This window comes from Oncorhynchus clarkii, chromosome 2 (genome assembly GCF_045791955.1).
Source record: "Oncorhynchus clarkii lewisi isolate Uvic-CL-2024 chromosome 2, UVic_Ocla_1.0, whole genome shotgun sequence".
In the NCBI taxonomy this organism is placed as follows: domain Eukaryota; kingdom Metazoa; phylum Chordata; class Actinopteri; order Salmoniformes; family Salmonidae; genus Oncorhynchus; species Oncorhynchus clarkii.
This window is the reverse complement of record NC_092148.1, coordinates 28,666,452-28,683,744: the sequence shown is the minus strand read 5'-3', so window position 1 is coordinate 28,683,744 and position 17,293 is coordinate 28,666,452. Positions and strand designations below refer to the sequence as shown.

Genomic DNA, 17,293 nt, shown 5'->3' with positions numbered 1-17,293 from the left:
GTGACCTATGATGAAGATCAGATCAAATTTTATGACACATTTATGCAGAAATCCAGGTAATTCCAAAGGGTTCACATACTTTTTCTTGCCACTGTACATAAACACTGATTTGATTCACTTGTTGTTTTTCTCCCAGTAATGTACTAAAACACAAAATCACAGTGTTATTCCCTAACTTCAGGAACAAGCCAAAGAATCCGCCAGTTTACCCCGGAGACGCAGCTCGCACCGCAACAATAAGCTCGCCGATAGGCCGGTCTCGGCGCAAGGTGACCTATGATTGGTGTTTAATTATGAATTCATTTTTTTCATTTGCTTTACCTCAGAGCATTTTTACATTTTTGCTTTCTCTTTCTCTTTGATCCTCTGTCTTTGTCTGTGTATTTGTTTAGTTCCACCCCATCTCTCTCTCTCTCTCTCTCTCTCTCTCTCTCCTACTCTCTCTCTCTCTATCCTACTCTCTCTCTCTCTATCTCCCTGTCTCTCTCTCTGCTTCTCTCTTTCTCCATCTCTTTCTCTGCGTCTCTCTCTCTCTGCTTCTCTCTCTTTCTCCATCTCTTTCTCTGCGTCTCTCTCTCTCTGCCTTTTCAGTGTCTGCTAAGACGAGTCAGTAGCAGATGTAGCTGTGTGTTATTACCATGCCGTGAGCAGGATATAGCTGTATGAACTGGATGAGCCAGTGGGGCTACTAGTCTATGGCTGTTCTTTAGAAATTCTGTTCAGTTTGTTTACTCCACTGTTGCATAAATCCCATTTCTAGGCTCTCTCTCTAACCCACTGTGTGTGTGTGTTTGTATGTCTGCACTGTCATCCATTCTCCCCCTCTATTTTTTCTCCTCTGCTCTCTCCATTCTCTCCCCCTTTCTCGTGCTCTCCTTACCATGTCTCTTATATAATATAATAAGTACTATGTGTGCTGTTTTTGTGTCCCTTTCTCTCTCTCTCTCTCTCTCTCTCTATCTCTCTCACAGGGCTGGTGAGAATGGTACCTGACAGTCCGAGCCCAGAGCGCTTCACTTCCCCCCTCCCCTCCCACCGGCACAGCAATGGGCACAGCAACGGGCACAGACCTGGGCCCAGCAATGGCAGTGGTCTCCTCACCCCCTGTAACAGTGCTAGTAGCTCCCGTGCTGCCAGGTCAGTGGAGGGAAAAAATGTCTAAAGTCACACAAAGTTTAAAGGAACACGTTAGTGTGATTCTATTGAGAGTGAATAAGAGGAGGTATCTGATTGGCTGTCAGGAGGAGAGGGAATGTGATGAGTTGTCTGTGGAAGATTGATTGGGTGATTGGGTCAGAGTGGAGATGTAGTTGATGTGATGTGGAGTGTGATAGACTGGCCAGGTGAGTTTGCTAGGTGTGTGTGAGTGAAATATAAACGCTGCTCTCACTCTGCGTGGGCGTGTGTGCACGTGTCTGTATGTTTGTACATCTGTGTCTGCGTCCTTGACGACAATAATGCCAATAACTCTGCTGACATGTATGTATTTTTCCTTCTCCCTCCAGCCCGAGTCTGGGACTGTTAAACCTGGTTGAGATTGAGAGGAGACTGAAGGAGGCCAAGGCAGAGAGAGAGAGGCTTCTCAAAGAGAGGGTGAGTCACCACCACTAACATCCCTAATCACCAGAGACACACAGCTTTAGACATGCCCGGGTCATATTCATTAGGGCACACTGTAACAAAACGTTTACAAACGTTACTGGACGATTAATTCAGGTAGTCCCTCGCTGTTTCAGTCGGTTTTCTTCTGCTTGTTGCTTAATGAACACAACCCTGTTGTGTGACAACTGACTGATTACCATAGATAATCAACATGACCACCAGAAGAAAACAGACTGTGAAATGGAAGAACACTTCATAGAAAACAAACAAAACTGAACTATGTCATCATTACTGTGTCTCCAACACCGAGCAAATACACTCCCCAATGTATTCATTTGGACAGTGAAGCTAAAACTTGTTTTATATGAGGCGTCAGTACAGAATTTAACCTTTTATTTTAGGGTATTTTCATACATATCTGTTTTACCGTTTAGAAATGAATGCAATGAATGTGTCTAGTGCCCCCATTTTGAAGGTGTCATGAGTATTTGGACAATTTCACTTATAGTGTATTAAATGTAGTCAAAAGTTTAGTATTTGGTCCCATATTCCTAGCACGCAATTATTACATCAAGCGTGCGACTCTACAAACTTGTTGGATGCATTTGCAGTTTGTTTTGGTTGTGTTTCAGATTATGTTGTGCCCAATAGAAATGAATAGTAAATCATGTATTGTGTCATTTTGGTGTCACTTTTATTGGAAATAAGAATAGAATATATTTCTGAACACTCCTACATTCATGTGGATGCTACCATGATTACGGTTAATCACGAATGAATCGAGAATAATAATGAATGAGAAAGTTACAGATGCACACGGATCATGCCCCCAAAACATGCTAACCTTTTAAGTGAAATTGTCTAAATACGTATGACACCTTCAAATGGGGGTATGTGCATAAAGTGCTTTCATTTCTAAACGGTAAAACATATGAAAATACCCTGAAGTAAAAGGTGACCTTCTGTACTGACGCCTCATAAAAAAAAAAAGTCATCTCAAGTCCAAAATGTATGGAGCCAAATGAACTTTTAGCTTCACTGTCCAAATAAATACGTAGGGGAGTGTATATGCCTCAGCCTAGATATTGTACTTAATCTTAACCCCCCTGTTTTCAATAAAAGTATGCATCTTTCTAAAAAATGAAAAACGAATTGAAAAAGGTCTTTGAAGGGAGGCACCTCTTTCGAAGGGAGGCAATATGATTCATAAGGACACGAGGAGATAGGATACAAGGAAGTGGATAATTGAGATAGAGCATGTGTGTTGATCCAGGAGGAAAGGAGGCAGGTGATTGTGGAGGAGAAGAGGCAGAGAGAGCTGGATGGCCGAGGAGCAGCAGAACCAGTAGAGTCCCAGACCAGGCCAGTCCCTGACCCAGAGGAGCAGCCAAAAACCACCAGTCCAGTCCCCAACTCCCTTGAGGTACGTCTGTCTGTCTGTCTGTCTGTCTGTCTGTCTGTCTGTCTGTGTTCTCTATAGTGCTATACATCCTTTCTCCAACCTCTCCTTTCTCCCTGTTTATTGCTCTCTCAATCTGTCTTTCTGTCTGTCTCCTTCTCACTAACCTTGTAACGTTGATCCGTTTAATTTTGCATATTTATAGTGAAACAATATACATTATACTCATTCTTTTTCTCAGCGCTCCCTACCTCTTTTCCTCTCTGCGAACTTTGACCTGCGGGCCCACGTGGAGTCGCTGGGTCACGGGGTGGCGGGGTGCATGGGCCTGCGTATGTCCCCTCGCCGCTGTGCCGGCTTCTTGACCAAGCGAGGGGGGCGGGTCAAGACCTGGAGGAGGAGGTGGTTCCTGTTCGATATGGACCACAGGCGGCTAGCCTACTACACAGGTGAGGGGGCTGAGAGAGAGAGACTGTGTGGGTGTGGTGGGTGTTGGTATGTATAAGCCTAAATGCTAGGGCTGTTGCGGTGACCCTATTACCGCCACACTGGCAGTCTTGAGTCATGACTGCTGTACATTTCCATGTGAGTTAAGGTAATCTCTTGTTATGCACTCTGGACATGCTTAGATAGTACCCAACTTGCTAATGATCATCAGTTCCTAATGGCCTGGTATTCAGGGCTCTGTTGTCCCTCTAACCACTCTTGACATCAATGCAAATGCATTTGAAAATCACATCAAACACTTTTCATCAAAACAGTATTGTGCTTTTAAAACTCACCTCACTCTGAGGATCAATTTGAAGAAAGAAGTTCAACAGCAGGTTGAAACGGATTGTAAAACATGGTTATTGTAGATGTTGTTTCAAAGCCTAATGGACAGCTTTCTAAGGTGATGATATTTTAAAAACACCCGTAGGCATATTATAGCTTATGCATCAAAATCAAAACAACTTTATTTGTTACATGCGCCGAATACAACGTGTAGTCCTTACCGTGAAATGCTTACTTACAAGCCCTTAACAAACAATGCAGTTCAAGAAAGAGTTAAGAAAATATTTACCAAATAAAAGAAAGTAAAAAATAATAAAAAAGTAACACAATAAAATAACAGTAACAAGGCTATATACTGGGGGTACCTGTACCGAGTCAATGTGCGGGGGTACAGGTTAGTCGAGGTAATTTGTAAATGTAGGTAGGGGTGAAGTGACTATGCATAGATAATAAACAGCGAGTAGCAGCAGTGTAAAAAACAAATGTAAATAATCCGGTGGCCATTTCGTTAGTTGTACAGAAGTCTTGTGGCTTGGGGGTTGAAGCTGTTAAGGAGCCTTTTGGTCCTAGACTTGGCGCTCCGGTACCGCTGCCGTACGGTAGCAGAGAAAAAGGTCTATGACTTGGGTGACTGGAGTCTTTGACAATTTTTGGGGCTTTTCTCTGACACCGCCTAGTATATAGGTCTTGGATGGCAGGAACTTGACCCCAGTGATGTACTGGGCCGTAAAGGCACTACCCTCTGTAGTGCCTTGCGGTCAGATGCCGAGCAGTTGAAATACCAGGCAGTGATGCAACCAGTCAGGATGCTCTCGATAGTGCAACTGTAGAACCTTTTGAGGATCTGGGGACCCATGCCAAATCTTTTCAGTCTCTTGAGGGGGAAAAGGTGTTGTTGTGCCCTCTTCATGACTGTCTTGGTGTGTTTGGACCATGATAGTTCATTGGTGATGTGGACACCAAAGAACTTTGAAACTCTCGACCGGCTCCACTACATCCCTGTCGACGTTAATGGGGGCCTGTTCGGTCCGTCTTTCCCTGTAGTCCACGATCAGCTAATTTGTCTTGCTCACATTGAGGGAAAGGTTGTTGTTCTGGCACCACACTGCCAGAACACTGAGGGTTCCCAGTGTTGAGTATCAGTGTAGCAGACGTGTTGTTGCCTAACCTTACCACCTGGGGGCAGCCCGTCAGGAAGCCCAGGATCCAGTTGCAGAGGGAGGTGTTTAGTCCCAGGGTCCTTAGTGATGAGCTTTGTGGACACTATGGTGTTGAACACTGAGCTGCAGTCAATGAACAGCATTCTCACATAGGTGTTCCTCTTGTCCAGGTGGGAAAGGGCAGTGTGGAGTGTGATTGAGATTGCGTCATCTCTGGATCTGTTGGGGAGGTATGCGAATTGGAGTGGGTCTAGGGTATCCGGGAGGATGCTGTTGTTGTGAGCCATGACCAGCCTTTCAAAGCACTTCATGTTTACCGACGTGAGTGCTACAAGGGGGGGTAACAATTTAGGCAGGTAATCTTCTCTTCCTTGGGCACAGGGACTATGGTGGTCTGCTTGAAACATGTAGGTATTACAGACTCTGTCAGGGAGAGGTTGAAAATATCAGTGAAGACACTTGCGAGTCGGTCCACGCATGCTTTGAGTACACGTCCTGGTAATCCGTCTGGCCATGCGGCTTTGTGAATAATGACCTGTTTAAAGGTCTTGCTCACATCGGCTACCGAGAGCGTTATCACAAAGTCGTCCAGAACAGCTGGTGCTCTCATGCATGCTTCAGTGTTTCTTGTGTCACTGGGCAGCTCGCAGCTGGGTTTCCCTTTGTATGTAGTCCGTAATAGTTTTCCAGCCCTGCCACATCCGATGAGCGTCAGAGCCGGTGTAGTAGGATTCAATCTTAATCCTGTATAGACTCTTTGCTTGAATTATGGTTAGTCTGAGGGCATAACGGGATTGCATACACATAGGCATATGAACCCAAGCCCATTTTTTATTTTTAATGAAAATTATTATTGTGCAGATATACAGTACTTACAGCTTATTATTCATGGAAGAAAAATATAAAATAAAACTATTTTAAGATGTCTTTGGTGCATAATTGGTCGAGCCTCTACCCCAAAATTAACAAATTTGAGTAATCAATTGCCTTTGAGTGTGGATTGTATTAGTATGCATAGTGGATGGACTGGTTACCCTATGCTATGCTCCAAAATGTCTATCCACGAGTCTGGGAGAGAACGTATAGCCCTAGGCGATGCAGTCGGTAAATTGATTGTGCAGGGTGATTTTGAATAGCCTAGTAATAGGGAATTAATTGGGGGGCACATTACCTTTAGCTATACAGAATATCTCACTACCATGCATTTCCATCTCCTCCTCTCTCCTTTATTCCTTCCTCGAGCAGGCAGGCGGGCTGTCAACAGTTTAATGAAATATGTTTCTTTGTGAAAACAGGTTACTATCCATTTTCCCGCAAATATTTCACTTGGTTTTCCAAATTAAGCAATGGGTAGCTGCAGTAACAGGGTTGGAGAGCTCATGGCATGAACAGTTTGGGCGGAATATCACCTGTCGCGCAGCTAGAGCATGCTCCTGAAAAGGTCTTGATGCTTGGAGTGAAATAAGCTTCCTTATATTTATTTCTCAGCTGCTCATATTAAGCACATGCTCCACTATATAACCGAAGTAGCTACCTGTCATCATTGAAAAACGGACTGGTGGAAAAGCACGCAGCCTCCATTCGCTATTCGAGAGCAGACAGATGACGTATTTTTTCCCCCTGCCCCTGTTCCTGCCCATTTGATAATGGGCATTCTAAATCAAAACTCATTTTACATATTAGTAAAGACAAGACTAAATTGAGAATAGTTTAATGGGCAGGAATAGTTTGATGAGAGAACTGCTGTGCAGCCTGAGGCAAGTAACAGAAACGCAAGCCTTTTTTTAAATACTTTCTCAAATCATGAATAGCCTATAGTCGCATCATGCAGGGGCGCAACTTTGGTTTTAGAAGTGGGAGGGACATAATTATTCAAAAAAAGTTAAGTCAAATAAACACTCCAAACAGCCTAACCGACTGCTCGGAGGCGTCCGCATGGTCCTAAAGCACAACGTTGCCTAGTTTTGTATCACATTCCAAAACTGGGGGTGGACGTCCCCAGTGAAAGTTGCGCCCCTGGCATGCAGCCCATATATGTTTTGATTTCTAAGAAATAAGGTTTGTATCAATAACTCTATCAATAACTCTGAATCTAGCATAATATAGGACCTGTTTTAAATGATCACTTTTACGCTCAGGGACAAATTAGGGGACTGATCTAGACCTGGGACACCAGGTGTGTGCAATTAATGATCAGGTAGAACAGAAAAGCAGCATGCTCCGGACCTCGTAGGGTAAGAGTTGAGTATCCCTGACCTATGGCATTGAGCATAGCCAGATAAAATGCAGTAGGCCAAATCATATTCTGTTCCTCCGAAATACATTTTCTTCATATCATAATGTTTCTTTAGACCTGCCTAAAATAAATAATGGATTTATTGTGATGGTGAATATTCAATTGATATATTCTACTTTTAAAAAATGTAGATGTTGCAAGGTGTGCATCAGCAAGCTTGTACGCAGGTTGTATGCGTGGAGGCCTGGAGATACTAAATGTGTTTATGTTAATTGCCGGTCAATTACCATGAGACTGGCAGTCTTTTGCATGACAATAACCGGCTGACAAAATGTAATGACCGCCACAGCCCTACTAAATGCCTATGTGATTTGTGTCTGTCTCTCTTTTTCTTTCTCTCGTTCTCTCTCTAATTGACTATTGTTTACCTTCAGACTGTGATGAGAGGAAGCTAAAGGGGGTGATCTACTTCCAGGCTATAGAGGAAGTCTACTATGACCACCTGCGCACAGCCACTTCAGTGAGTCTTCATATACAGTATTTTATCACCATAGAGAGGGAACAGTGTGCCCATGATATCACCACAACTGATAAAGAGATGATCCATTTATGCACTTAATGCTTGAACCAAATCCCAATAATTATTGCTCTCTCACCATTCATCTCACTCTCTCACTCTCTCTGCCTCCCTCTCTCTGCCTCTCTCTCTCTCTCTCGCGCGCGCTCAGTCTCCGCGGCCCAGCCTTACATTCTGTGTGAAGACGTACGAGCGCCTCTTCTTCCTGGTGGCGCCCAGCGCCGAGGCCATGAGGATCTGGATGGACGTCATTGTCACAGCAACAGACGAGCACAGCCGCTACTGACTTTGACTTTACACCTGCCCCCTTACCTGTGTCTGTCTGACCTACCCCTTGGGCTGAACCTCCATTCACCTGGCTGACTTGGGTAACCTGGCTACAGTTTCAGCAGTTTACATTATGTGGGGAAAACTGCAATCTTCAACCTACACCCTACAATGCGTGTAGGACCCAGCTAGGCAGCCATTTTGATGCCTGAAATTTACCTCATATGAGTGGTTGAGGTGGAGGTGAGGAGTGATGAGCAGAACATAATGTTCAGGAAAGCGCTTCCTGAAGGAACTGACATTTGATTCTGGATAGTTTCTTAGGAGCTTTGATGGCATGGGGCTGAGTGGCAGACTGTTACATGCTCTGTGTGGAACAAGAGATGTTGAGAGGATGGAGGAGGAACAAGACCATGGGAATATAAAGATGTGGATGTGGAAGCTGGAGCAACCATTGGACATCTTAGAGTCAGTGCCAACCATGATATATTGACAGACAAACCTATGATGTTTTTTATTAGTCTCAAATCAGGATTTAATGGTTGGTGTCTCTATACCAGCTGTGTTTGAGCTCCCTCTTGTGGACAGATTGAAGTATTGAAGTACTACAGCTTCCGTTGAAATATACAGGTAGCCGCCAAAATAAAGGAAACACACTATGCGTGTGTCTTAATTGGTCGTTGGGCCACCACAAGCAAGAGCAGCTTCAATGCACCTTCATGTGGATTCTACAAGGGTCTGGAATTCTATTTGGTGGATGCGACACCATTCTTCCATAAGAAATTCCATACTTTTGTGTCTTGTTGATGGTGGTGGAAAATGCTGTCTCAGGCGCCGCTCCAGAATCTCTTATAAGTGTTCAATTGGCTTGAGATCTGGTGACTGAGTTTGCCATGGCATATGGCTTTACATGGTGTTAATGCTCATCAAATCATTCAGTGACCACTCGTGCCCTGTGGATGGGGCCATTGTCATCCTATGGTGGCATAGCCATGTGGGACAAAATAATAGCCAAAGTAATGGCCTGCCCAGCATTTTTATACATGACCCTAAGCATGATGGGATATCAATTGTTTCAATAACTCAGGAACAACACCTGTGTGGAAGCATCTGCGTTCAATATACTTTGTATTCCTCATTAACTCAATTCTTTCCATTATTTTGGCAATAACCTGTACATGTATATCTATGTTGAATATATGTATATTTTTCATCTGTCAAAAGGGCTGTTCAGAGTCAATAAAAACACTGACCGAGCATTCCGATCTCAAATGGATTGTTTTTTCTATTACTATCAACACAGAAGTACTATATACTTATAAATATGTATTATTACTATTATTTTTTACTATTATCATTAAAGGTCATTCATACACTTTTGTTGACTCTGTGAAAACAACCTTCCCTTCTGATTCCCGTTGCTTCAATGTCTTCTTGAAATCGACTTTTTAATCATGCTTCTATTTTTACTTTCCTGCCAGACAGCTATCGAGCTATCCAAACTGGCACCCACAATCAGATATATTAATTATGGTATTGACCGTTTCAAATTGATGGGGATTGAATGGGAACCATGTTTCTCTTGCCCCCAGCAGTTGTAACATGAAGAGAGGAGAATGTATTATTTGTTGAATTACAATGACCTCAAAATGTATTTCCATTTCAAAATGAAAAAGAAGATAATATTGTCGAAGGTCCTCATCTGTTTTGGGAACGGTATGTGTATCAAATGAAGTGGTCTGGTTAAAACACAGTCCCTTCTGTCTCAGCCGTACACCGTATAGATAAAGGACTCAGAGAGCAATGCAGGTAAGAGTTGAACAATAACGAAATGTTTAACAAAAACGTTTTTACTTATTTCAACTTATCATTAACTACTGTCGTATTTCATTAATGTCATATATGTGATCATGGCCAAGAAGCCGGTGTTTGGAGGATATATTGGAACGGGTTCGTCTCGGGCCGGCAAACTGTGCCAAAATATCCTTCAAACACCGGCTTCGAGGGCATTATCACTTGTATACAACGGGGTACCAACCTATTCAAATAATGATTGACATATGTTTATTAAAAACGTCCTTTTGATGATTTTATTAATACTATTTCATCCTTCCACAAGACATAGTCCCGACACATATCTAGGGTTGCTATCCAAGCAGGCTGGTCGTTCGTTCTATCGGTTCGGTTGCCAGAGACGCGAGCCAGTCATTAAGTATTTTTGTTATTGTAGCAATAGCCTAGTAAGGTTTGCTTAAATATATATATTTGTCTGCCGTGACTACAACACAAAGCATATTGAAACAGTTCTGTATCTATGGACGCGACCCAGTCGTTGGTTCTAAATGTTCCATTGCCATAATTGTCTGGCGACGTTCTTATCTCTTGCTTGCAAGCGAGCCAACTACGGCTAACTGACAGTCACGTCAAACAGTGTAGCCAGAATAACAGCAAAGTAGCCGCGATTGTTTAAGCTGTTTTCTAGTGATTGTTATGGATGTAACCAAATAAATATGAGCTAATGAGGCGCGATTTTGCCTGGCATAGAACATGTACTCTCTTGTTGAAAACTAAATGTTAGTCCAAAAAGAAAGTGAGATAATCTCTAGAGGCTTTTTATAGTGGACATCAAGTTTATAAAGTGCCTGGCTGATTTGATGAGACAGTGGATTGTGCAGTCAGATGGAACAGAGTAAATAGGCATTTTAATGTAATAGATTTAGCCGGTGGTAATTTGTGGAATAAACACCGGTTGGAATGCAGTTTTAACCAATCAGCATTCAGGATTAGACCCACCAGTTGTATAAACTTTATTATACTGTACACTGATAGTACAAAACATTTGATATCCTGAACATCCCTTATCCCTGTTCCTATCTATCCCAATATTACCTGAACCTTGTATAAGACAACAAGTCTTCCATTTGTGTTTCCTGAAAGCATCAATATTGATGTTAAAGGTACATTATTACTATTTACAACAGTTCTGTGTTTTTATTTCTGTGATTGAGTTTACTTACTGTGTTCACATGTTGATGCAGCAGGTTTATTAATAAATTGGAGGAAGAGTTTTCATGGAATCCAATGGGCTGCTATAACGTTAGCTAGCCTAGCATGTTGACGAAAAAGGTAGTTTCGTAAAAAACTTGCATTATTTCAATCTTCTTGATTTGTCAGTTAGGATAATGGGATAATCAGTAGTACAGCACCATCCCTGGATTGAGGTACGTTTCCCAAGCCGTATCTTGCGCCGGCTCCACGGTGTCCACATTCTGGCATAGAACCGTTCTGACTAGAGAGATAAGTAATGAAAGTCTAGTTGGATTTGAATGGCTAGGTTACACCCTGACTACACCGGCTACATTGCGTGCGTGAATATTGCAAAATAAATGTACACACATGTTATTCAATCACCCACACTGCTCGCATGCATCAACGAGTGTCTGATGCCAAATGCTAAAATAGAAGTTGGAAGTATCGCGTTTGTCAGAACCCACTCTGTTCTCAGGGCAGGTCTGCCAGTTTTGACTAGCAAAAGTTACTTTTCTTTTTCGTAGCAGGTTAGAAGAACTTACGCAACAGGTTAGGAGAATTAACATGGCAGGTTAGGAGAATTGTCAAAATTCAACAAAGAACCAGCTAGAAAAGGGGACAACATTTTTAGCTGCATAATCAGGTGAAATAACAACCAAATGTTCATCTCTAGCTAAATGTCCATGAATGTTTTATGTGTGTTTCGACCTGTCCACAAATTAATATGGTTGGTTCACATGGTTGCACCCACTGAATTGACTTTTTTCAAACATTGTCTCTATCTTTTTTTTTACAGACCCTCCCAGGAACAACACCTCAGTATTAGCCAGTCCCTAGTGGTAGAGGGCAGCTCTGTGACTGACATGCAGCAGCAATGCCAACCCAGCAGTGAAGACCTACACCTGGTACAGAGTCAGTGGGAGCAAAATCGTCCCCATAGAGTCTAGATCTCAGTGTCTGGTTCTGCAGGATATCAGTGAGAGCGGACTGTTCTGTTGTGAAGCACAGAGTAGCTATGGCAAAGATAGGTCCAAGATCTTTGTGCATCTGCACCACTGCACCTCCACACCTGCAGGTAGTAACAATCAAAGCATATGTGTTTTGAGAATGTACTTTATTCTCATCACAGATAAAAACAGATTGCTGTGTATTTTTAAGTGTAAGCGAGATGAGACTCTATAAACAAAGATTACATTAATGGCATATTACGCCACATCACAGTTTTTATTTGTAATTGTATTTATTTTTAGGGGGTGGATCAGCTTTAATATTGCAGATAGATTGTTGCTTCCATCAATGTAATTGTCTGCATCATTTCCAATCCTCCATATTTTTTGGGTAAATATACTGTATATACAGTTGAAGTTGGAGGTTTACATACACCTTAGCCAAATACATTTAAACTCAGTTTTTCACAATTCCTGACATTTAATCCTAGTAAAAATTCCCTGTCTTAGGTCAGTTAGGATCACCACTTTATTTTAAGAATTTTAAGAATGTGAAATGTCATAATAATAGTAGAGAGAATGATTTATTTCAGCTTTATTTTTTTCTCAGTGGGTCAGAAGTTTACATATACTCAATTAGTATTTGGTAGCATTGCCTTTTAAATTGTTTAACTTGTGTCAAACATTTCGGGTAGCCTTCCACAAGCTTCCCACAATAAGTTGGGTGAATTTTGGCCCATTCTTCCTGACAGAGCTGGTGTAACTGAGTCAGGTTTGTAGGCCTCCTTGCCTACAAAGGAGGCCTTCAGTTCTGCCCCCAATTTGTCTATAGGATTGAGGTCAGGGCTTTGTGATGGCCACTCCAATACCTTGACTTTGTTGTCCTTAAGCCATTTTGGCACAACTTTGGAAACATGCTTGGGGTCATTGTCCATTTGGAAGACAGATTTGCGACCAAGCTTTAACTTCCTGACTGATGTCTTGAGATGTTGCTTCAATATATCCACATAATTTTCCGTCCTGATGATGACATCTATTTTGTGAAGTGCACCAGTCTCTTCTGCAGCAAAGCACCCCCACAACATGATGCTGCCATCCCCATATTTCACGGTTGGGATGGTGTTCGTCGGCTTGCAAGCCTCCCCCTTTTCCCTCCAAACACAACAATGGTCATTATGGCCAAACAGTTATATATTTGTTTCATCAGACAAGAGGACATTTCTCCAAAAGGTACGATCTATGTCCCCATGTGCAGTTGCAAACCGTAGTCTGGCTTTTTTATGGCGGTTTTGGAGCAGTGGCTTCTTCCTTGCTGAGCGGCCTTTCAGGTTATATCGATATAGGACTCATTTTACTGTGGATATAGATACTTTTGTACCTGTTTCCTCCAGCATCTTCACAAGCTCTTTTGCTGTTGTTCTAGGATTGATTTGCACTTTTGGAACCAAAGTACGTTCATCTCTAGGAGACAAAGTGTCTCCTTCCTGAGCGGTATGACGGCTGTGTGGTCCCATGGTGTTTATACTTGTGTACAATTGTTTGTACAGATGAACGTGGTACCTTCAGGCATTTGGAAATTGCTCCCAAGGATGAACCAGACTTGTGGAGGTCTACAATTTATTTCCTGAGGTCTTGGCTGATTTCTTTTTCCCATGATGTCAAGCATAGAGGCACGGAGTTTGAAGGTAAGCCTTGAAATACATCCACGGGTACACCTCCAATTGTCTCAAATTATGTCAATTAGCCTATCAGAAGCTTCTGAAGCCATGACATCGTTTTCTGGAATTTTCCAAGCTGTTTAAATGCACAGTCAACTTTGTGAATGTAAACTTCTGACCCACTGGAATTGTGATACCGTGAATATAAGTGAAATAATTTGTCTGTAAACAATTGTTGGAAAAATTAGATGTCCTAACCGACTTGCAAAAACTGTAGTTTGTTAACAAGAAATGTGTGTAGCGGTTGAAAAACTAGTTTTAATGGCTCCAACCTAAGTGTATGTAAACTTCCGACTTCAACTGTATCTATTTATCTATATACATACATATGTACGTACATACACATACATACATACATACATACATACATACATACATACAGTTCGGTGTCACTGAGAAATGTTCTTGTTTTTGAAAGAAAAGCTATTTTTTTGTACATTTAAAATAAGATCAAATTGATCAGAAATACAGTGTAGACATTGTTAATGTTGTAAATGACTACTGTAGCTGGAAAAGGCAGATTGTTTATGGAATGTCTACATAGGCGTATAGAGGCCCATTATCAGCAACCATCACTCTTGTGTTCCAATGGCATGTTGTGTTAGCTAACCCAAGTATATCATTTTAAAAGGCTAAGTGATCATTAGAAAACCCTTTTGCAATTATGTTAGCACAGCTGAAACTGTTGTCCTGATTAAAGAAGCAATAAAACGGGCCTTCTTTAGATTAGTTGAGTATCTGGAGCATCAGCATTTGTGGGTTCGAATACTGGCTCAAAATGACCAGAAACAAATAACTTTCTTCTAAAACTCATCAGTCTATTCTCGTTCTGAGAAATGAAGGCTATTCCATGCGAGAAATTGCCAAGAAACTGAAGATCTTGTACAGCACTGTGTATTACTCCCTTCAGTGAACAGCGCAAACTGGCCCTAACCAGAATAGAAAGAGGAGTGGGAGGCCAATTCCTCAACTAACTGAATTTGTACCTTTTATGCCATATATTTGGTGACTGATTTTGAGTTTCTTACAGTCATTTGAATGAGCATAGTTAGAGTGCCACAATACTGAAATGCAGCAACCCAAAATTATATCAATTATGTTAATTGATGCATCATAAAGTATGTTTATTTAGTTGACCAATCAAGTTCAAATTACAATTTTTTTCATATCCACTTCTGAAATGCATTGCCAAAACATGCTCTGCATGCCGGTTGAGAATAGGTTTAAAGGGTTTAGATATATTATGTTCTATATGGCTTAATGTGTTACTGCATTCTAGATGCAAGCAATACCCGGTGTGTTTTTGCTATTTATCTCAGTCTAAACATTCAGTTGTGATTTTCAGGTGTTCTGTGCCAAAAGGGGAAAGTCTTGATTCCCAGCGGTATAGAGGCTCTGAGTGGACCTTATGTGCTCATTTCATGTAGATTTACATTGATGGCTGTTTTGACCGGCTGCCTAAATTTGAGTCATCCCTCTCTCGTCCATGTAAAGGAACATGGAACAGGAGATTTGTGAAACCAGTGTTAATGGCACCCACAAGAGATGAGTTGCTTGAGAAGGACTGCACCAGTATCCTGAACAACATTAGAATATGCCATTTCTTTGTGCCATGTCAGTTACAGTACATTGATGTAGCCTATGTCTGCTTGTGTTATAAACTAGATGACATCTTTATCTCCTGAATACACTCTTCCCCAGCCCACTCTAATCCCAGCTACAGTGAACGTGAATGAGGGGGAATCAGTGAGTATGATCTGCTCTACTGTAGCCCCCTGTCCCATTCTCCTTCCAACTCTGACATGGACCCCCAGACTGGGTGACAGTGTGGAGAAGAAGAAAAAAACAAGAGACAGGACCAAACTGAAGTCATGAGTTCTACTCTGACCTTCTACTGCATCATACCTCCATCATGGACAGACAATCTCCTGCACTGCTCTCTACAAACGAGAAGCTGGCAACAGTGATGTGTCGTCTGAGAAAGGTCTCACAATCACTGTTCGATGTATGTCCAATTGTTATTCTGGTTATAATGGAATAAGTTATGCCACATTTGTGTTGATAGGAAAGTCATGATGTTTTTCTTTTCCCCCAGACCCTCCCAAGTACACCTCAGTGTCAGTCCGTGCCTCTGTGTTAGAGGGCAGCTCTGTGACTCTGACCTGCAGCAGCAATGCCAACCCAGCAGTGAAGACCTACAACTGGTACAGAGTTCATGGAAAACAGTTCACATCACCGGGGTCTAAAAGAGTTCGTACTCTCCAGGTGTCTGCAGACAACAGAGAGTTGTACTGTGAGGCCAGCAATTATCTTGGATTGCAGAAGTCTACTATCATTCAACTAGGTGTGCCATGTACATTTAAAAAAAATAAATAATGTTTTAACCAAAAACGGTATTGTAGCATGAACCAGATTGACCCACTGCTAGCAGAACAGAGTGAAATGGTGCCCACCACAAAATGTAGTATTTAAATAAAAAAAATCTCTAACTTTTTACAGCCCTTCCCAGGAACACATTAGCATCAGTCAGTCCCTCTAGTTCAGCGGTAGAGGGCAGCTCTGTGACTCTGACTTGTATAGCAGCAATGCCAACCCACCAGCGAAGACCTCACACCTAGTACAGAGTCAATGAGAGCAAGATGGTCCCAATTGATTCTAGATCTCAGTTTCTGGTCCTGCAGGATATCAGTGAGAGTTCTGTTCTGCTGTGAAGCACAAAATAGCTATGGCAAAGATAGGTCCAAGTTCTTTGTGTATCTGCACCACTGCCCCTCCACAACTACAGGTAGGCATACTGCTGTAACAATACGAATGTACTTTATTTCCATCATAGACTAAACAGATTATTGTGTATAATTAAATGTATTAAGATTATGCTATTACCTTTATACATTTGTTATAAAGACTATTGGTAAACATACAAAAAGTATAGAGACTGGATTTGGTAACTAACAAACATGTCTTGTAGCTCAAATATCAGTTTCATCCATAATCTGTGGAATGGTCATTGTCCTGTGGATTCTATAAATATAAATATATCAGGTAAAATGGACTTCCTGTAATTGCTAAGCAAGTAGAATCTTGTATTTCATTATTTCATGGACGTTCTTCAGAAATAGTCTTTTATATATATATATATATATATAATCTTGGTTAACCCAGAACTAAAATCTAGCGTAATTTGGTCTTTGGTAGTCTGTGAGAAATGAATATATCCATATGGTAATATATATGGTAATATATCAGTTTCAATATTTCCGTTCCAATCTTTCTCTTCATCTCTATTCACTATCAGATAATCCAGAGGACTGAAGGTATGTCTGTAGCACTTCATCTCATAGTACAGAAAATACTTTGGAATTAGCTATAAATTACATAATAATAGGTAATTTCTTTTTGTTTGTACAAGTTTTGAACACAGTAATAGGTATCTTATTGTAATTACCTAGAAATTACATGGTAGCAGTCTTTGTTTTCTTTTTATGGTGCTTAAATACTGTATTACAGAATTACTTATTGTGTGACATGTCCCCATGTCTGCCAACAGGCAGTAGGTGACACATACGCCACACTACAGATCTCC

The 17,293-nt window shown here is 41.5% G+C and overlaps 1 protein-coding gene across 1 annotated transcript in view; it reads left to right on the top strand.

The window, feature by feature from the left end:
• LOC139366193 (pleckstrin homology-like domain family B member 3) overlaps positions 1-9,390 on the top strand; it is a 29,283-nt gene extending 19,893 nt beyond the window's left edge. Inside the window, exons 9-15 of the mRNA XM_071103413.1 lie at positions 182-269; positions 972-1,137; positions 1,506-1,593; positions 2,876-3,025; positions 3,243-3,450; positions 7,606-7,691; positions 7,900-9,390. Of these exons, the coding sequence (XP_070959514.1) occupies positions 182-269; positions 972-1,137; positions 1,506-1,593; positions 2,876-3,025; positions 3,243-3,450; positions 7,606-7,691; positions 7,900-8,034 (921 nt within the window). The 3' untranslated portion in view covers positions 8,035-9,390. The remainder of the gene's footprint in view (positions 1-181; positions 270-971; positions 1,138-1,505; positions 1,594-2,875; positions 3,026-3,242; positions 3,451-7,605; positions 7,692-7,899) is intronic.
• The last annotated feature ends 7,903 nt before the right edge of the window (positions 9,391-17,293 follow it).